At 38.9% G+C, this 21,954-nt stretch overlaps 1 protein-coding gene across 4 annotated transcripts; it reads right to left on the bottom strand.

Moving 5' to 3' along the window:
• Window positions 1-882: 882 nt before the first annotated feature.
• Window positions 883-21,884, bottom strand: LOC121397218 (SLAM family member 9-like). 4 transcript variants are annotated; one of them, XM_041573625.1, is made up of 8 exons: window positions 16,642-16,748; window positions 15,994-16,323; window positions 11,684-11,947; window positions 8,953-9,063; window positions 5,540-5,575; window positions 4,754-4,788; window positions 2,197-2,279; window positions 883-1,100 (listed from the first exon to the last, which is right to left on the bottom strand). In XM_041573625.1, exons 1-7 carry the CDS (start codon window positions 16,712-16,714, stop codon window positions 2,217-2,219), a joined length of 912 nt encoding a protein of 303 aa, XP_041429559.1. In that variant the 5' UTR covers window positions 16,715-16,748; the 3' UTR covers window positions 883-1,100; window positions 2,197-2,216. The 4 variants fall into 4 exon arrangements, with proteins under 4 accessions (XP_041429559.1, XP_041429558.1, XP_041429557.1 ...); XM_041573624.1 differs by lacking the exons at window positions 883-1,100; window positions 2,197-2,279; window positions 16,642-16,748 and adding an exon at window positions 21,379-21,884 and having other exon boundaries at window positions 4,560-4,788; XM_041573623.1 differs by lacking the exons at window positions 883-1,100; window positions 2,197-2,279 and having other exon boundaries at window positions 4,560-4,788.
• Between the last annotated feature and the right edge of the window lie 70 nt (window positions 21,885-21,954).

Raw genomic sequence — 21,954 nt, 5'->3', positions numbered from 1 at the left:
TAGTTAATCAGGAGACAGAAAGAGGCTGCTCTGATGTTCTTCTGCTTAGGAAAAAATTGAGAAAGGTTTTCAATTGTTTATCTAAGAAGAAGAACATCAGAGCAGCCTCTTTCTCCTGACAACTTCCTTGACTACTTGGTGGTCAGACTGGTGGGAAACTGACCAGCAGGTGGCGCTGAAAATTCATTCATATTAACAGTACAAGTATCCCTTAAAGGGATCCTGTCATCGGAAAACATGTTTTTTTCAAAACACATCAGTTAATAGTGCTACTCCAGCAGAATTCTGCACTGAAATCCATTTCTCAAAAGAGCAAACAGATTTTTTATATTCAATTTTGAAATCTGACATGGGGCTAGACATTTTGTCAATTTCCCAGCTGCCCCTGGTCATGTGACTTGTGCCTGCACTTTAGGAGAGAAATGTTTTCTGGCAGGCTGCTGTTTTTCCTTCTCAATGTAACTGAATGTGTCTCAGTGAGACATGGGTTTTTACTATTGAGTGTTGTTCTTAGATCTACCAGGCAGCTGTTATCTTGTGTTAGGGAGCTGCTATCTGGTTACCTTACCATTGTTCTTTTGTTTGGCTGCTGGGGGGAAAAGGGAGGGGGTGATATCACTCTAACTTGCAATAAAGCAGTAAAGAGTGATTGAAGTTTATCAGAGCACAAGTCACATGACTTGGGGCAGCTGGGAAATTGACAATATGTGTAGCCCCATGTCAGATTTCAAAATTGAATATAAAAAAATCTGTTTGCTGTTTTGAGAAATGGATTTCAGTGCAGAATTCTGCTGGAGCAGCACTATTATTTATTTATTTTGAAAAAAAATTTCCATGACAGTATTCCTTTAACAGTACATGTATCCCTTAATATCTTGGAATTAAAAAAAATAAAATAATTAATATAAATTACAAAAGCGCTTAGAATATTTTACATTCACTTATTTTAAAGATTTCCATATCCTTTAAATATGACTATATGTGGCATTTGATCTCTAATTCTCCATCTCCATGTGTCTGAGTATGATTCCATCTCGAACATCTCTCGTCGGTATGTTCTGCTGGGACTATTGTTGGATGTGTCTTGTATTATTGAATGCCTGTCAAAATAAGACCTTATACTGTCAATGTGAGAAGTAGCATGTGGGAGCTGCACTGTCCTGTTTTTTTGCTGATCATTGATGTCTCTTTTACAATAACAGGCTTATTTTCTACCATTCACTGAGAGTGCTGTGTATGAGAAATCATTGGATAGATGTTAACGTGGTAGATTCTGATTGATAGTAGTGATGGCCGAAATTGCGCCGTTTCGCTTCGCTGAAAAATTTGCGAATTTCCAGAGAAAATGCCAAATTCTTGAAAAATTTGTGAAATGCCGCCGGCGTCTAGTTTTTGACGCCGGCGTCCGTTTATGACTTTTTTTGGACGCTGGTGACATTTTTTTTGGACGCTGGCGACATTTTTTTTGGACGCTGGCGTCATTTTTTTTTGCCGCCGCCGAATTCGCGGCAAATTTGCACCTGGAGAATAAATTTGCCCATCACTAATTGACAGAGAATTTAGTTCAGGCTACTAAGTATGCATATCTAACTCTAACAGTCGGGCGATGAAAAGTGAAAATATGGGGTAAATACAGGAAAATGTAAAGTTTAGGAACATAAAAATGAGGCTTATCTGCAGAGGTGGTGCTTTCCAAAAGATGTCTGCTAAATGCTGGTTGCTATGGTTTACTAGACCTGATGCAAACATTAGTTTTATTACATTATTCACTATGTCCAGCTTTAAGGAATACCTTATTAGATTTTACAATCAAGCTCTTGTAGGCAGGACCCTCTCCTGAATTCTTCCAGCCTGATGTATGTTCAGCATTCAGAATGATGCCGGATGCTTAATGAATACTCATTTTCTTTAGAACTTAACATGGGTATTTCATAACAAGTGGGTTTTTTAGACGTTAGAAGTGCTGCTGAAGTTTTACAATCATATGAGCTCCCTGACCTACTATATTCAGTCTTAAGTAGACAACCATTAAAGTCAAAACTTTCATATCTTTACTTTAACTAGGACTAGGACAAGCAGATTTACTGAGGGAACCAGTATAAGGCACCCCACCCACAGTGAATTTAATTGCTATATTTTTTTCCTGGAATAAAAATGCACCAACCTAGTTGGGAAAAAGTTGAACATTTTACTTACCTTTCCCAGGTAAAATGTTACTAATTTAAAGTTAAATCATTCATCATCATGGATTCCGATATTGTCATTTTGATTCGGGTCATCTAGAATTTTAAAAGTCCATCATGTCAGTTTGTGTTAATTTTAGGTTTCTTTCTTTAAAAAAATTAGTCGCATTGATTCATGAAGAAAAAACTACTTTGGAGTCACATGACATCAAGGGGCAGATTTATCAAAGGTCAAGGTGAATTTTTCGAAGTTAAAAACTTTGAATTTGAGCTATTTTTTGTGTACTTCGACTAGGGAATAGTCAAAAGACTAATAATCGAAATTTATCATTTACTGTCTCTTTAAAACTTCGACTTCGACCATTCGCCATCTAAAACCTGCAGAAGTGCTGTTTTAGCCTAGGGGGACCGTCTAGAACCTATTTGGAGTCAATTGGGAGAATGAAGGTTTTTGAGGGGTTTTGAGGGGAAAACTTTGAATCGAATTCGATTGAATGCACTATTCCTTCGATCGTACGATTCGAATTTGGCCTCTTCAACCCTAAAAAAACGTCGACTTCGGTTGGTCTTTTTGAATTCGAATTTCGAAGTTTTTAAATTTGAAATTCGACCCTTGATAAATCTGCCCCCAAGTATATCCACTGATACAGCTTTAAAAAGAACTGAAGAAGTTTAATTCTGTAGGTCTCTGAATAAGATGAGATGTTGGTATAGACTTTCCATGGAAACTAATTGGTAATGTGCTGTTGTTTCACTTAAAACAGATCTCCTAAACATGGACTACTGTACTCACTAAGGATATATAGAGGAAAGCGATTCCGCACACCAGGCCGTTAGTAAAAGTAGAAAATCTTTATTCAATCATGGTTTAAAAGTACACGTGTACTTTTAAACCATGATTGAATAAAGATTTTCTACTTTTACTAACGGCCTGGTGTGCGGAATCGCTTTCCTCTATTTATCCTTATCGCTTACGGCTTGGGACGCCGAACTTGCAGCACCCGAACTTAGATTTATTGTGCCGGCTGCTTTCCAATCAACTTGCGGTGAGTCGGAGCGGTTCTCGCTCTCTCTACTGTACTCACTGGCATAAGCTGGAAGTTTCACAGGAACAAACCAATAGCAGAAGTGACTGCTCAGGTTTTCAATTATATCTATTGACACATGAGGCTTGAGCCATGAGTTAGAAGAGTAGGGAAAAAGATTCGTAAAATGAGAGTTTCCTAAACAAATTTGTAGATATATCTGTAAAGAAAATAAGACAGCACAACCAAAAATGGAATGGAGGCAAAAAAAAATATTGAAAAGCAGAAAAAATAGAAAGAATAAGAAAAGTATGAAAGGTGCACAATTTAACTGGAACGGAGAATAACTGGAAATCAGAAAAAAACAGAAAATCAGAGAGGGACATGGAAAGAAATTTTATAGTCTCTACTTTATCTTTTTGTGTGGGCCTCATGTTTAAAGCTTTGCCATCCTGCCAGAAAAAAACTATACTTTAGGATTAATAATGATGTGGTTAAAATATTTATGCGAAACACCTTGTTGGGTCATGAGAACATCCTCACCATAAAGGGGCAGATTTATCAAAAGTCAAAAAGCTGGACAATGTGCTAAGAATTCAAGTTATTTTAAAAAAGATATTCAATAACCTTTAAAAATCCAAATTGATTAAAAATGGTCCAGTAGGATCAGCACAGCTCCCATGGACTTCTGTAGGACCTTGACAGCTTTTACTTGGGTTTTTAGTGTTTTTTTTACACTTAATAAATCTTGAATTTTTAGAGTTTTAAAGAAATAAAGAAAAAACACAAATTTTTAGAGATTCCTGAAAAAAAAAAGAAATTTGAATGTTAGTAAATTAAGTCCCCATATGATGTTATGTTAATGTCCTGATTTCTTGCCTTTTGTACTTGAACTTTGCCATACACCATTACTTCTCTATCATCTCTTCTTCCTTCTGTGCTGGAACCAAATACAGACCAAATACAGGAATGGGGAAGTATAATATGTTTTTGTTAGTGGATAATAAACTCCCAAAGAACCTTGCAACCATTTACATCCAATTCTTACACCCAGTGCGGGTCTGGGTCGTCGGGGCCTATGAAGCACCGGGGCCCACCAGGTTTTTACCCAGTACCCCGCTGGCCCAATCCAACCCTGTATATATTAACTGCTGCATAATCATTTATTCTGTTTACAGTATATGAAAGTTCTCTGTAACTTCTGTCTGACAAGCCCCATGTAACCACTGTGTATTTATAAGTTAGACTTATGTGAAGTACATTCCATCAGACCAGTTTTGAATTTTGGAAGCTTTTCAAATTTTGTTGGGGTTTCCCTTGGTCAGATAATTAAACTTGGAGGGTAAGAAACTTCATTGAAATCATCCAAAGATATTACCTTGGCAAATGATGGTTTGCATAAAGAATAATCTCATAATAATAATTCATAATAATTGTCTTATGAACTCATGGATGGAAGTGACCTAGGATATATTTGTAGCTTACAGTAGTACATAGATGCCGCTTCGGCTCCCCCTCTCCACCTAACAATAATGTGCAATTTACCTGAATATAGCAAGTCATCTCCAGCTTTTGCTGACCTAGAATCAAATTAAAAAAGAGAGTTTAGGCTTTATTTAGTTAAAGGAGATCTATAGGATTAGTGAAATCTCCCTAATAATGTAGGCAATAGTGTATAATATATGGTGCTGGTTTTACTTTGGGCTTAACATTAATATTATCTTTAAAAATGGCCCCTTTATTGGAGCTCCCTATAGATCTGCTAAGATCACTGTTCATGCCCCAAATGAGGGGTGGGCGTGTCCTAATGGTCCATGCCAGAAGCACAGTAGGAGGGGGACAGCCAATCACAGTCACACAAGCAAAGACAGGCATCAGTTCTCTATCAGGTCAGCCTAGCTGCTGATTGGTTCCTGTCCTGCAGTGCAGTGTGCTGAGTGATGCCGCTCCCCTGCACAGCCTGGGAAAGGAGGCAGTGGGAAGTGGAAGTTGATTCAACAAATCAACCTGAAACACAATTTCTTAATGAATTTCCTTCTATATTAAAAATAATCCACTGGCACATTGTTGTTTTTAGACATAAACACTACTATGGAAAGTGATTAGAAAGCCTGTGGCCAACCAACCTAATGACAAGACTTAAAGGGAATCGAATCACTGTTGCTCAACCAATGGTTCCTGAACTACAAATCCCAGCATACATATTATCAAGGGTTAAGGCATGCTGGGAGGTGTAGCTGAGAAACATTAGAGTTGTTTTATTAATGGAATATTGCTCAATAAAACTTTTTCCCATCAAAATGCAAAATCATCCTCCAGTGAAAATCCTACCTGATTCGTCCAAATCTGACTTCATGTTCTTTCTTCCTGCAATTGAAGTTGAAACATCCCTTAAATATGGCGGAGATGATGAAAGGTTACTGTTATAAAGGGAATGCTTCTGGATCAAAACTTTCCCAACAATGAGACAGATTCAATTTGATGAAAACAAATTTACCCCTAGACTTATTTAAGTGAAATAGAACACAGGTCACATTGGACTCTCTGTCTACAACATGGGCCTTTCCTACGTGGATGGGTGAAGTGAGGGTGTTGTGGGACTATGCCTCTCTTATGCTGTTGTGTAAAATAAGATCAAGGCTCTCAGAAGGCTCTTGCAAAACAAAATAGCAACAGGCTTGTGGGAGGGGCTTCCAGATTTAAAGGGGAACTTAACCCAAATGTTTTACTCATCGACGAGACTTGATGTAAAAATTAAACAGAAGATTTTTATTCAGAATAGGAACACCAGGACACTCAATAGACACTCCAGCACACACTTGTTCAAAGACACTTCCACTTCAATTTTCTTCAAGGAATCACTGCAGAGTAGGCACACCTGCCATAGGATCTTGGATCACACCTAACCGACTAGTGGTCCGATATATGCTCCACCCGTATACCCCCACTCTCCAATAGTGGCCCGATACCTCTTGGGTGATATCCCTCCACTCTTCCAGGTTAGGACCTTTTTCCATCCAATTCCTGTCCAGAGACTCAGGTGTTCTTTCCTACCTTGTCCTAAACTATCACTGATTCCCTTACTTACGGAGTGCCCGTAGGAAACTAATTCCACTTCCTCCTTGATGGGGCCACAGTTGCCCTTACTAACTTTCCTTGCTATCTCGTGCACCTAGTGCTCAATTTACTTAAAATCTTTCCTATTCTAGCTTTTCCTATCTATTAATGTTGTCTTCACTCACCGATCAGCTGATATCCTTCTGTCACGCCCTCCCATCAAGACTGCTCACCTTGGACGGGGCACCTCCTTTTATAACCCTTGTGTGCTCTATAGTGGCCTCTAGTGTCTGGGGAAGAAATTACAACTAAATTAAGAACTAAACCTCTGCCATCTAGTGGCGATTTACACAAATTACACTCAACACTTTTACAAACACACAACATTTCACAATCAAACACATTTTTGTCACATATCACACCTAAATCTGGTTCACCCCCTTACAGGCTTTATTTGTAAAGTGCCTGAGAGTTATACTGAAGAGAATCAAGGTAAAAAATAATGTTATGCACAATCACAGGCAGAGCAGAGATCTGTGACACCCTGTGGAGACAACTTGGGGATATCGATGGGCGAATTTTTCCCGTTCCAGCGAAATTTGTGAAACGGACTAAAAATCAGTGAAACGTGAATTTTGACGCCGACGAGAATTTACTGGAGTCAAAGTTGGCGCCGGTGACATCTGACGTGCATTAAAATCAATGGGCATTCGCTGCAAATTTGCAAATTTATTTGCCAATGACGAAACTCGGAAATTCTCTGCAAATTTGCCCCTGCCGAAAAAATTCACCCATCACTACTTGGGGAGTTTAAGGTTTTAGTGTTCTAGTGTTTCTAATCAATGTGGTCCCCTTCACCAAAAATGTATCAGGAAGAAGAATGTAGCCCAAATCCTTCTTCAGAACTGCTCTCCTTTCACTAAGACAAGGGGGAAGCTACCTCCATCTATAAATCCTTGTTGGTGCATAGACTGCTCTTTATAACTAGTTCTCTACTATCTCATGTTCCGAGGAAAAAACTATAACAGTCATTAATCCTGTACACTGACTTAACCTCATTCACGGCGTTCCTGTTCCTCAACTTTCACTAAAAGGTCTGTCCCTTTAGGGCAGAACAGCTTTAGAGGTGTAAGGGTTAAAGATTTTAGCAGAGTTTTCCTTTCAAAGTTGATCCAGGGACTGGTCCCATTGCCATTTTGGAGTCAGGAAGGAATTTTTCCCCCTCTGAGGCAAATTGGAGAGACTTCAGATGGGTTTTTTGTCTTCCTCTGGATCAACTGACAATTAGGCAGGTTAGAAAAAAGTAAAAAGGTTGAACTTGATGGACGTGTGTCTTTTTCAACCTAACTTACTATGTATAATATAAGGTTTTCCATGATGACTTGCAGTATTACTGAGTCCTTACTGAGATAGCCATCCAGCAAGGTGAAGGCACTTAATGCAAGAACTTACTAATTTACCTTGGTGCAGGTTCCAGAAGGCTTGACAGACCTTGTGAGTGTGAATCTGCTTAACATTATGAAACAACAAATAGGGGCACAGGATTCAGTGTCTAAACCTGATGGGTCAGGGGTCCAGGTGCAGTGGCACCAGACACTCAACTTAGGGAGCAGATAAACCAATGGCAGAAAACAGGGGGCATCCAGGCACTCAAGAGCGACCAAAAATAGTATAAAATATTTTTTATTGTAGATTAATTTTTAAAAAAAATAGAATCTCTGGTGAATCTGCTTTCCAAAATAAATCCACAACAGAGCAACTAATGGTGGCTTAGCCACATGTAGAATACCTTAGTAGAAACTAAGATCATTTCTACTTAGTAGAGCTGCAGAAGACATTTCAGGAGATTGTTTTAGTAACTACACAGTATTGATGCACAATCCTGTCCAAAACCCATGAGTGGGGTATGTTTGGGCTAAAACGAGGCACTCGAGTCCTAAATGGGTGTAGTTTGAGGAGATGTGGGTTGGGTTTGAGGTTGGAGATCTCACATTTCACTACTAAACTGGTTTCTACATAAGTTCTCTAGATATTGCTTTTTGTTTCCATGGTTTTAATAGACTTTCTCAAATCCATTGTGGTGTTTATAAAGACACAGTAAATTTTATGCAGGTGGTTTTGGCCGGTCACAACCCCAAAAGTGTTGGTAATGTGCTAATCCACACTATCACTGTCTTATTGTAAGTGCCCATAATTCACCCATGTGGGATCTGTATTTAGAGATGATAGGACTCATTTACCAAGATAGGTGCTAAACTGCATAAGTTTTCAACCAATCATTTAGTAGTTTTGCTCAGTCTACTGACCAGTTAGAAGGAAACAAGTGTTCTGTTTAAACGTCATGGCATATTTACAATAATTGTATTGTAACTATTAAAAAAATCTATATTTTGAGTTTACACCCATATACAGCTTTGCTAAATATCAGCACGACAATTAGAAAACCGTTATTGTAAATGAATGATTTTATGCCATAACCTTCTCAAGTCAAATTCTGTTGGTAAAACACATAATACAAAGGGTTGGGTGATTGCCATTTTTCACACAGCATTTTTATATAGCCGATGCTTTTCAAGATGGAATTTTATGTGAAATATTTAAACAGTGTAACAAAGCTAATACAAAACTTGATAAGAATTACAGCTAAATAAAGAGTATTACATAACATCATCAAGAAATACACTCACCCTTCTTCTTCCTTTTACATAGGCAACAAACTGCAACCACAACAATAACTGTCGCTACTATTAAAACCAGAGCGATTAACCATGCGAGTGCGAGATTTCCTGTGGTCGGAGCTGTAAAATCAGTAATATAACATAAATGCCATTTAGAGTCAGACATTAGTCAAGATAAAGTTAGTTCTTCTGTAACGTCAAAATGAGCCCATTTATATTAGGAAAGAACATATTCTAACTAATTATGTAGCAAATAACAATGCATAGTTATATTTTTCTACACAAACATATACATTATAACTGTACTTCACATTAATTTATAACTAACAAGGATCTTATCAAAATTTAACAAACAAAGGTTTAGAGAGTACAATCGGATAAGAGGGCCCTATTCACAAGAACTTACAGTCTTAGGGTAAGGGCACACCTGGAGATTCGGGGAGATTTAGTCGCCCGGCAACTAATCGCCTCTTCTTTGGGGTGACTGATCTCCCCGAACTGCTTCCCTGTGTCTTCCGCCGGCTTTAATGAAAAAACGTCTGCGCCAATGCACTCGCGGCGCTTTCGATTTCCAAAGTCGCCCGAAGTTTACTTGTGAGGAAACTTCGGGCGACTTCCCCGAATCTCCAGGTGTGCCCTTACCCTAAGATTGTAAGTTCTTGTTAATAGGGCCCTCTTATCGATCCTTGTTAGTTATAAATTAATGTGAAGTGCCGTTATAATGTATATTTTTGTGTAGAATAATGTATATGTTTGTGACAAGATCCTTGTTAGTTATAAATGAATGTGAAGTACAGTAATAATGTATATGTTTTAGACTCACCAAACCTAACAGGTATTAGTGCCCTTGGGTTGTTTGTGTGCACCATGAATTGCAGGTTCCCAGGGGGCGGCACTTAGTATTTAAATTGGCGAATTTCCTATTTATGATTACCCAGTAGCACATACTACTAAAAAAGTATATTATTATGAAAATGGTTTATTTACATGAAGCAGGGTTTTACATATGAGCTGTTTTATGCAGTATCTTTTTATAGAGACCTACATTGTTCGTGGTTATAGTTTTCCTTTAAGGGTAGTATTAATTTATTCTAACTGAATTCTGCACTTGGCATGCAATTCAACAAAGAAGGCAAAGAGTGTGTTATAGTTACTGTTGTAAATTGCGTTGAAGAGTACACAAATTTGTGTCTGATTTTCCCCTTACTTGAACTTACAGTCACACTTGCTCATTTGCAGCAGCAAAAATGCTCCAAATATATATTCCTGTAATATACTGTTACATTTTTCACATACATAAAGGTATTGCTAATGCTCCAAACAGCACGTTAACCCCAGGAGGATATGATATACCTATATATACTATAAAGAACACATCCTGAAGAATTTAAAGTAGGTACTGTATGTAACATTGATTGTTCTACACAAAAATAACCCAAGAAAATATACTGTATATACTAGAGCATAAGCCGAGTTTTTCAGCCCCCAAAATATGCTGAAAAACTCTACCTCGGCTTATACTTTGGTCAAGCGTAAAAACGGTCGCCGGCTAAGAATAGTCGCCGGCGTCCAAGAATAGTCCCCAAGAATATTCGCCGGCGTCCAAGAATGGTCGCCGGCATCCAAAAACGAGACGCTGGCACCTCCAATGGGAGCAGAAACCCTCAATTTTTTGATTGAAACTTACCAGAAGCTGCTGCCTTTCTCACCCTAGGCTTATACTCGAGTCAATAAGCTTTCCCAGTTTTTGGAGGTAAAATTAGGTACCTCGGCTTATACTCGAGTATATACGGTATCCATAGTTCGTAAAACTTTTTATTATTGCCCTTTAGGGTAATTGTAAACTCATGGATGAGATTCAAATTGAGATGCAATTCAATTCAGAAAAACGTATCTCCCAGTTTATCACGTGAAAACTGGAACTGAATTAGGAGAAAATATTTATCTCCCTGAATTTAATCTCATTCATGAGTTTTCACATGATAAATATGAGATAACGTTTTCTCACTGAATCTGGACCAAAGTATGATAAAAGATTTTAATGTGTTGCCAGAACAGTTAAGAATAAGCCATCCACACAATGGTACTTTTTGGAAAATGTAGACTCTGGAATTCACAAAAGTTCAGTTTTATTTTAACTTTAACATGGAAGCAAGGATAAGGTTAACTAATCTATACTTAGAGTTTAAATATAGTCCAACGTGATAGATAACATTGTATTTAAATGTATTTATAAGTCAATGGGAAAACATGTGGAATAGTCTCAGGCCAAATTGTGTGTATGGTTTCAGGTATGGCAAGTATAGTAAATTGCTATCGGGGGGAGGGATGAACTAAGGGGGATACGAATAGGGCTAACAGAACCGTATGAGAGCAAAGGGTATTTAAGATTATTGTAAGGGACTATAGCTCTCCTTCTAAGCTTGAAGAACGGCTGAAGGTCCCACCTCAACCAAGCGTGAAGAATACCTGCTGTAAAATCTGTATTTTTGTTTCTCCTGTAATCTGACAATGAATAAATAAATTCATCCTTCAGATAAGTGTCTAGTAACCCTTAGCAACCAATGAGATGTTGATTTCATTATAAAATTAAAAGTACAGTAACTGCTGCTGGGTTACTATGGATCTCTGGGACCAGGCAAAACATGTTCCTGTTGATAAATTATCCCCACCATTCTCTCCTCTCCAAAGCTTCCCAGTGTCCCATTTAAATTCTAGGAGTCTCCTATATAAAACCCACCTGTAGGACAAGTGACAGGAATATGTGCAGTTCTGGAGGCTTCACTGATTGGGTTCCGGGCGGTACAACTGTATGTGACATCAGAAGAAGCATTATAGACACGGAGCGTGTGATTGGTCACTTCTGTACCAGGGCTGTTTGTGTTATTCCAGGAGAGAGTCACATCTGATCCAATCACAGCACAGGACAAGGTCACAGTAACGTTACAGGTCTCATTGTGGATGACATTTGGGTGGATCAGGATATCTTCAGATGAGAGATTTCCTACATGCAAAGAGGGGACAGTTTTGATAGTTTGCTTTCTTTATTGTGCAAAAGGTTCGATTGCATTAATTTACATTACTTTACAATATTAATATCATCACATAATGTAAATACAAATATCTCATCATATTATATAAATATAAGTACATAACAAATATGCGATTGTGATGGAACCTGCTTTGAACTATACAATGGACCATGTTCCAAACCAAGGGAACCCATTGGAGGAGACATGGATTTTTGTCGATGTGCAGATAAAAGCGGTGAGGATGAAGTTACGTTTTACAGGTATGGCACCTGCTATCCAGAATGCTCTGGACCTGGAGTTTTCCAGATAAGGGATCTTTCTGTAATAGACATCTCCTTTTCATAAGTCTTTGTTAAGTCTTAAGGAAGTTATTTACTAAAACTCGAGTTTATCTCTTTGAAGTGAAAAATAAAAATAAAAGAACAATGAACATGAGGTTTACAACAGCCCCAGATTGACTATTGACTTTACAAGTGTATCAGCATGCTCATAGTACCTGTTGGTCAGTCTCATGAACCCCTATGTGTGTTTATAGGTTTAGTTAAGTCCTTGAAAAAGCAAAAAAATCAATGCAAAATGTCGGGCACCATTTTTTTATTTCAATCAAGTACTGGTAAAGGGTATGAAAGGGCTTGTGAGTAACATGTTGTTCTCCAACCCATTGGATGTTGCTCCCAGTGGCCTCAAAGCAGGTGATTATATTTGAATTTCTGGCTTGGAGGCAAGTTTTGGTTGTATAAAAACCAGATTTACTGCCAAACAGAACGTTCTGTAGGCTGCCAGTCCATGCCCTAATTCGGCACCCGAGGAACGTTTATCATTCTTTTGCTGTTGCTCAACTCCTTTTAGATTTGTATGTGGCTCACGAGTAAAAAACATTGGAGTGGTGCAGGCGTACTATATATCCTACTTTACACCTGGATATTCTACCTTTTTTTACATTTTATTTTTACAATATCTGTTTTACAAACCGTATAGAATTATGTGATGGTCAACTAATGGTTCCTGTTAAATACTACATGTGATATCTGCCTTGCAGCTCCGTGTATACACTTTCATACATTTTAACCTTCACAGTGAGCCCCCCTACCCTTCCTTGACTTTGCAGTACCCCCTAATATGATCCCTGGAATGGCAATGATCGCATGCAGGGCACTAGGGATGTAGCGAACGTCGGAAAAAAAGTTCGCGAACATATTCGCGAACTTGCGCAAAAATGCGAGCGGTTCGCGAACGGTTCGCGAACCCCATAGACTTCAATGGGAAGGCGAACTTTAACATCTAAAAAAGACATTTCTGGCCAGAAAAATGATTTTAAAGTTGTTTAAAGGGTGCAACGACCTGGACAGTGGCATGCCAGAGGGGGATCAAGGGCAAAAATGTATCTGAAAAATCTGCCTGTGTGTGCTTGGAAGAGATAGTGTAGGGGGAGAGCTGTTAGTGATTTCAGGGACAGATGATAGTAAGTTTGCTGGCTAGTAATCTGCTTGATACTGCTCTGTATTGGAGGGACAGAAGTCTGCAGGGATTTGAGGGACATTTTAGCTTAGGTAGCTTTGCTGGCTAGTAATCTACTGTTCTCTTTAAACAACTGCCATACGTTGACCTTGTAGGCATTGTTTGCCCAGTTTTTTTGGACGCAGCCACTGAAGCACAGTTGCCAGAAAAAATATGCCATATAAATGCTGAAAATAGTAATTTTTCGCCATACGTTGACCTTGTAGACATTGTTTGCCCAGTTTTTTTGGTTGCAGCCACTGAAGCACAGTTGCCAGAAAAAATATGCCATATAAATGCTGAAAATAGTCATTTTTTGCCATACGTTGACCTTGTAGGCATTGTTTGCCCAGTTTTTTTGGTCGCAGCCACTGAAGCACAGTTGCCAGAAAAAATATGCCATATAAATGCTGAAAATAGTAATTTTTTGCCATATACGTTGAGTCAACGTATGGCAAAAAATGACTATTTTCAGCATTTATATGGCATATTTTTTCTGGCCTCTGTGCTTCAGTGGCTGCGGCCAAAAAAACTGGACAAACAATGCCTACAAGGTCAACGTATACACTACTACAGCGGTGGATACGGATTACGTAAAATATATGAATGCTGCTTGAAAAAAAGTAACTCAAGTGGTTTTTCTAGAGACGATAATATTATCAATATTTAGACAAAATGTGAACAAGCTCACACAGCTAGATGGCGGTTTGAAGAAAACACTGTGCAAATAATGCCTACAAGGTCAACGTATACACTACTACAGCGGTGGATACGGATTACGTAAAATATATGAATGCTGCTTGAAAAAAAGTAACTCAAGTGGTTTTTCTAGAGACGATAATATTATCAATATTTAGACAAAATGTGAACAAGCTCACACAGCTAGATGGCGGTTTGAAGAAAACACTGTGCAAATACTGCCCACAAGATCAACGTATACACTACTACAGCGGTGGATACGGATTACGTAAAATATATGAATGCTGCTTGAAAAAAGTCACTCCGGTGTTTTTTCTGGAGACGGTAATATTATGGATATTTAGACAGAATGTGAACAAGGTCACACAGCTAGATGGCAGTTGGTTGAATAACACACTGGGCAAAAAATGCCTACAGGGCAAATAATGCCTAAAAGGTCAATTTATACACTAATACAGCGATGGATACGGATTACGTAAAATATATTATGGCTGCTTGAAAAAAGTCACTCCGGTGTTTTTTCTGGAGACGGTAATATTATGGATATTTAGACAGAATGTGAACAAGGTCACACAGCTAGATGGCAGTTGGTTGAATAACACACTGGGCAAAAAATGCCTACAGGGCAAATAATGCCTAAAAGGTCAATTTATACACTAATACAGCGATGGATACGGATTACGTAAAATATATTATGGCTGCTTGAAAAAAGTCACTCCGGTGTTTTTTCTGGAGACGGTAATATTATGGATATTTAGACAGAATGTGAACAAGGTCACACAGCTAGATGGCAGTTGGTTGAATAACACACTGGGCAAAAAATGCCTACAGGGCAAATAATGCCTAAAAGGTCAACTTATACACTACTACAGCGGTAGTAAAATAAAAAAAAGTAAAATAAAAAAAAAATGAATATTAAAAAAAAAAATTAAAGTTGGTGCTGCTGAACTACTAGGAGCAGCAGATTAGCACACCAGTCCCACTCCCCAACACTGCTAGACTAATAGCACTGGGCTCTTATAGTAGTAGTAGTAGTAGTAGTAGTAAAACAACAAAAAAATAAATAAAAGCAGTCCTTACAAGGACTACTGTTATTGCAGCAGTCAGCAGATGAGATCAGAAGCAGGACAGCTGCCCACTGCAGCTACATACAGAGCACTGCAGTAGAAGGTAGATTACTAGCCAGCAAAGCTACCTAAGCTTAAATGTCCCTCAAACCCCTGCAGACTTCTGTCCCTCCAATAACAGAGCAGTATCAAAACGATTACTAGCCAGCAAACTTTCAACTGTCCCTGAAATCACTAACAGGCAGCAGCTCTCTCCCTACACTATCTCTTCAGCACACACAGGCAGAGTGAAAAAACGCTGCAGGGCTTCGGTTTTTATAGGGAAGGGGAGTGGTCCAGGGGAGAGCTTCCTGATTGGCTGCCATGTACCTGCTGGTCTGGGGTGAGAGGGCAAAAAAAAGCGCCAACAATGGCGAACCCAAAATGGCGAACGTCGCGCGACGTTCGCGAACTTCCGGCGAGCGCGAACACCCGATGTTCGCGCGAACAAGTTCGCCGGCGAACAGTTCGCGCCATCTCTACAGGGCACCCCACTCGCTTAGCTACTCAATTGCACCCAAACAACTTTTAAATCTAACACGGTGCTACGTGTTTTGGGTTTTTAACATTTCAGCAGCTCAACTAACGAAAACAAAAACAGAAAATAACCAGAAAACCCAAGAGAACAAACTGACATCATAGCTGTGAAAGAATTCTCAGTGTGATTGAAAGCCTGATATATATAATATGGATATAAATATAACAAATGAACTTACTATAGACTTGGAGATGATACAGTTGGTCACAGATCTGATTTGATCGCAGATGAATATTTGCTGAGTAGATTCCTTGGTCCTGATTGGTCAGATAAGTGAGGGTCAAGGAGGCGTCTGTCTCACTGCGCAGTCTCCCCTCATACTGATTATCCTGGATATCAACAGGCTCATTGGGTTTTGTTGTAGCAAAATCATTTGGTTTGTCTCCGTTAAGTATAATCCAAGTAATTTCCTTTATCTGCTCTAGAAACTTCACTGGTAAAGTGGCTCGTCCCCCTTTTGCGCCAGTCACATTTATCCTGAGGCCACATGCAGTGTTACATGAAATATCTAATAAAGGAAAAATACATTTTAATGGAAAAGTTAAACCCCCTTTATTTATTGTCCTCTATTTATCTTGTACAATTTCTAGGGCACCATACTGTGTTGAGTTTCTGCAGGAGTTATACATAGACTCACCATATCATGAACAGCTTAATGGGATCTCCAGGACCAGTTTCCTAACTATATGGTCTGTAAGAACCCTCATCCCACCAGCACATGTCATGTGATTGCCTATCTCTCATGTGTTGCATCATATACGCTGGGTGGACTATGAGTCCTGCAGGTGTGGGTTGCTGGAGGACCTGGACATCCATAGTTACTCACCATGCTCATGACCCAGTATCCTGTAGATGGCACTAAGTTCAGGGCTGCAGCATCTTAAAGTAAAGTTCCACATCTAGTTTAATTTTCTAAAATTTTGTAAAAAATAAAACAAATATAACCTGGCCTGTTATGTAAGTTTTAAAGGCATTCAATAAAGTAAGAGTGATAGAGGGTGCAGCGTAAAATTTTTGTCCATGCATGCACCTAATAAGGCTTCTTTATCTAACTTTCAGCCATAGCAGACTTTAGGACCACTTTGGTCTCCCAGAAGGGGTCTCAAACTGGAGTGTAACCTCCAAAGGTCTATTATATGAGATTCCTCTGGATAGTGTTCATCCAATACAACTAAAGAAGAAGAAGTGAGTAAAAGGTTTTTTGTTTTTTTTGCAAATTTTGTAAAAAACAAAATCTAACACCAATCTTATTTTGATGGTACGATTCCCTCTTATTACTTTAATGCATAATTGCCATATTTTTTTCATACTACGATGTGCACTTTTTATCTAGTAACCTAGATCTAGGACTGCAGCACCAGAATAGAAGAGTAACATACAAAGTATAAAACAGCTGAGCCAACAACCTGACTTTTCCCATTGTCCATTCTCTGAGCACAAAGTTTCCTTAAGGCCATCCACTTTCATCCCATCCACTTTCATCCCATCCCCAACAGAGGGTAGAATAGAAGTAGGTTGCACCCAAGGGCACAAATGGGGGAAGGCACAACTACCCAAAAAGAAATTACTGCAAAATACACTCCCTCTATTTAAGTTTGCCTTGGCTTAGAAAGCTCCTGAAAGGGTGAACATCAGTTGCACAAGGGTGAGCAAAGGGGACTAGAGAGGTGAATGGAAGGATAACAAATGGAAACAGGGGCTTTGTTGACACGTGGGTGAGCAAGGAGGGTGGTGAGAAGGTATGCATTGTCCAACAGGATGCTTTGGTACCACGAATGCACAATGTTGACAGTGTATGAGCTTTTCTTGAGTCTAGCCATGCACCGAGTTCTTGGGGAGAAGAGCAGAAATGGGTAGTACCATCAGCAGTCACCAGGGTATAGAATAAGTATTGTAGTTTGGCTTCACTCAAGTCATTTTTGATGATTCTATGCTTCATTACCTCCATGAATAAATCCACGAAGATAGAAATGAATGCCCACTGACACTTTAGATATATGTGCTCAGAGAGACTAATTGCAAATGGCAAGGGTGCATCTCTGCTATGTTGTGAGCTGAAATAGGTGGCAGCACCATCTTGCTGCTTTTTGTGGGCAAACCTCTTAAGTCGGGATGATGCCTCAGTCTCTCTTTTTCATGGTTTATTTTGGGCCATGAAGATTTACAGGGTTACGGCTCCGTCAGACTTGTGATGAGCGTGTTACAGGGGAACATCACCATAAAAAAGGCACCTGGATCAGTTGTAAACAAGTATGTGTAGCCCCAGTGCTGTGCTTGTAGCCCACCTTGCTGTATTCTTAGTAAATGTCCTTTTTTCTTACAGACTAAGCCCTATGGATGAAAACCAATGCCCAGGTCGGGAGACCTTATTTTTCAGGTAATGCTCTTATGCCGGGAGGCTTTAGCATTTGATATTATGACCAGAGGTAAATAGTTAGGGACCGCCATATGGGTTTTACCTTGACGTGGTATGGTGGCTTATCAATCTTATGATCATAATTTTGTAACTAAAAAAACCCCTGTCTTTGTAAATACATGAATCTGCATAGATTACTGATATGACAGGGGACCAGGGAATGTGCATTGATCAATTTTTCTTCTTTTTTTTCTGTCTGTAGTTAATTTGTCCAGATCAGTAGCACTTCCAATGTATTTTAGTACATTTTTATTTAGCCATGGAGTGCTCTCACAATTTTTCCTTTTTGTCCTTTTTTCTTACCCTTCAAATCCCTGGCTCTGAAGTTCTTGCCCCATGGCAAGTTTATTTGTCTATCACTGCACAGGTGTGTGCTCCGTTATCCTGTTATCCAGAAAGCTGGCAAATATCTCAATGCTATTTCTGATAGAGTCCAGTTCAAATAAATAATTATTAATATGTTTTTTTACTGTCATAATCAAACAGTACCTTGTCGATGACTAAGCGGCATACATCAATACTGGTGATGAAATTATCGTTTTTTGTAACTGCACAGTCAAGCAGGAACAAGCAAAGCTTAAAAGACCAGTATCGTCAAAAAGGTGAAAAAAAAAAATATATATATATATATATATATATATATCTTTTTTAAATTTGTTTTGATAGAATTTTCCATTTTACTTGTACCAGCTTAAGTAATAAACAACTTCAGCAGTATCGGTTCAGTTATAATGCAAGTACAAGGTATCATGTTCAAGGGCTGTAGAATGCAGTATAGTAATTCAGTACTATTTGGCTAGCCTTTGCATATAATTACAGATATTTAGACAATTGAGACGATAACATTTAAACCAATAAAGTAACTTAATACCCGTCTATTTGTATGTTTTGTTTTTTTGTTTCCCTGGCAATCTAGGGAAGGGTGGGGGAGGGGGGTTGCAAACCTAGAATGAGGCTAGTTTCGTCTGACACTTTTTTCCAAAACCTCTTGATTACAGGGCAGTGCCATACTAGATGCATGAAATTTGCTGGGGAATGAGAACATTTAGAGCAAATATCTGGTATAGTGGGATTTATCAGATGAAGTCTATGGGGGTGTTAGGTTCTGTGAAGGTAATGAAATTGTATCATTTAAGGTGACTAATCTGGAGCGATGTGTTTCCAGAATGTCCATCCACATTTCTGGAGTAAGTTGGGGAATGTCTTGTAGCCATTTCTTGAACAGTTTTTTTTTAAAGGAAAACTATACCCACGGACAATGTAGGTCTCTATAAAAAGCTATTGCATAAAACAGCTCATGTGTAAAACCCTGCTTCATGTAAATAAAAGATTTTCATAATAATATACTTTTTTTAGTAGTACGTGCCATTGGGTAATCGTAAATATAAAACTGCCATTTTATAATATAAGGGCCGCCCCCTGGGATTGTAGGATTCACGGTGCACACAAACATACCAAACAAACCATACATGTTAGGTCACATGAGCCAATTAACAGACAGAGTTGTGTCCACACTTCTTCCTGTTACAATTAGAGCTGCAGTATTTTTTGGTCAGGTGATCTCTGAGGCAGCACAGGGAATATCATAAAATGGTGGTTCAAGGCAAGAGATGTAAAAGGACAATATTTACTTCAATATATATTCCAGTTTGGTAAGATTCTTTAATATGCCACTAAATTTGATGTAAATGATCTGTTGCTTAAGTGTTCATTTTGGGGGTATAGTTTTCCTTTAAAGGGATACTGAAATCACTGAAATCCATTTCTCAAAAGAGCAAACAGATTTTTTATATTCAATTTTGAAATCTGACATGGGGCTCGACATATTGTCAATTTCCCAGCTGCCCCAATTCATGTGACTTGTGCTCTGATAAACTTCAATCACTCTTTACTGCTGTACTGCAAGTTGGAGTGATATCACCCCCTCCCTTTCTCCCCCCAGCAGCCAAACAAAAGAACAATGGGAAGGTAACCAGATAACAGCTCCCTAACACAAGATAACAGCTGCCTGGTAGATCTAAGAACAACACTCAATAGTAAAAACCCATGTCCCACTGAGACACATTCAGTTACATTGAGAAGGAAAAACAGCAGCCTGCCAGAAAGCATTTCTCTCCTAAAGTGCAGGCACACGTCACATGACTTTGGGCAGCTGGGAAATTGACAAAATGTCTAGCCCCATGTCAGATTTTAAAATTAAATATAAAAAAATCTGTTTGCTCTTTTGAGAAATGGATTTCAGCACAGAATTCTGCTGGAGTAGCATTATTAACTGATTCATTTTGGAAAAAAAATTTTTTTCCCATGATATTATCCCTTTAAGTACACTTTTGGTGTATTTAGCAGAGCACAGAATTGTGATATTGGTTTGGCTAAATTGGGAGTAAAGGCAAGCTCTTCTATTCACCGGGGTGAGACGTCTGGGTGAATGTGACCGAATTGTGTTTCGAGGGCTTGTTGGAGTTGCAGGAACCTGAAGAACGCAGTATTAGGCAGTTGAAATGTAGCTTTCAAATCATCAAATGTAATTAGGTTCCTTTGGGTTATAACTTGCCCCAGGTGTTTAATGTTATACTGGGCCCATATTTTAGGGTCAGGAATGGTGCGCAGTGGTGGAAGTTGTGGATTGTGCCAGTGGGTCAAGTTACCGGAGTAGTGTGTTACATCCCTGGGGAAAAGCTGGAGCACTGCTTTCCATATTTGGACTGTGGTTGTCATTAATTGGGTGGGGGAATTATAGGCTTAAATCCGTCAGCTTCAAAAGAGCCGACAATTTAAGCTTCTAGGTTAGTGGCTTTATTTTGAGTGGAGGGTACTGCCCACCACCCAGCGGTAACCATTCTGGTGTCCAGGTAGTAGTAATATAGGAATATATATACTTTTTTACATTTAAAGTTTATATGTGTTGACCTAGAACCTACAAATAAATCATTTCTTGGCAACAAATGATATTCAACTTCTTCAACCCCTGTTTATTTTCCTGTGAAAGAACTAAACCCATTGTCTTCTGCTGTGTAACCTATGCCTTTTCTCCTCTTACAGACAGAACGGCTGCCCCCAGGTCTACTATTTTCATACACCAACTGTTTGATCATCTATAACATCATGGAGACAAAAACAAGGGAGAGAAATTAAAGGAACACTTACATTTGTACCAGGAGAGGAGACACAGACACTGGTATAAAAGGAGCTTCATGTTTCTTTCACCTTCAGATTTAATGTATTCTTCTCTGCAAGTCAACTTCTACTCAGCTTCTGACAGTCAATGTCTTCTTTTCACACTTCCGTCCGACTTCTGCAAAGTAATATAAAAACACACAGTACTTGTGGTATCATATGTAATTGGGGTGGAGCCAAGGAATGGGGCAAAGGGCTGCTGCTTACTATTGGTATCAGATAAGATCTGTGCCAGAATGCTTGGTTATACATGAAACCTCAGCTCAATAACTGCTTTAAAACAAAGAAAATGTATTTAGCATCCACAGGGTTACTCGCATCTTTTTAAGGCAGTATAAAATGTGTATCAGGCACAGCATAGCAATTCAGAGCTTACACCATGTGACATCCATGTGGAGACAATTTATGGGGTTCTAGATACACCTTCAGGATCTATTTACCGCATCTCCACATGTTGGATCAGGGAGATCACATAACCTAAATCCCTATAGGCTGTGATCCCTACACTACACTAGGCCATTCTTTCTTGAGGGGAGAGCTAAGCCC

The sequence above is a fragment of the Xenopus laevis genome, chromosome 8L, assembly GCF_017654675.1.
Source record: "Xenopus laevis strain J_2021 chromosome 8L, Xenopus_laevis_v10.1, whole genome shotgun sequence".
Taxonomy (NCBI): Eukaryota; Metazoa; Chordata; class Amphibia; order Anura; family Pipidae; genus Xenopus; species Xenopus laevis.
This window is presented reverse-complemented; position numbering and strand designations above follow the sequence as displayed.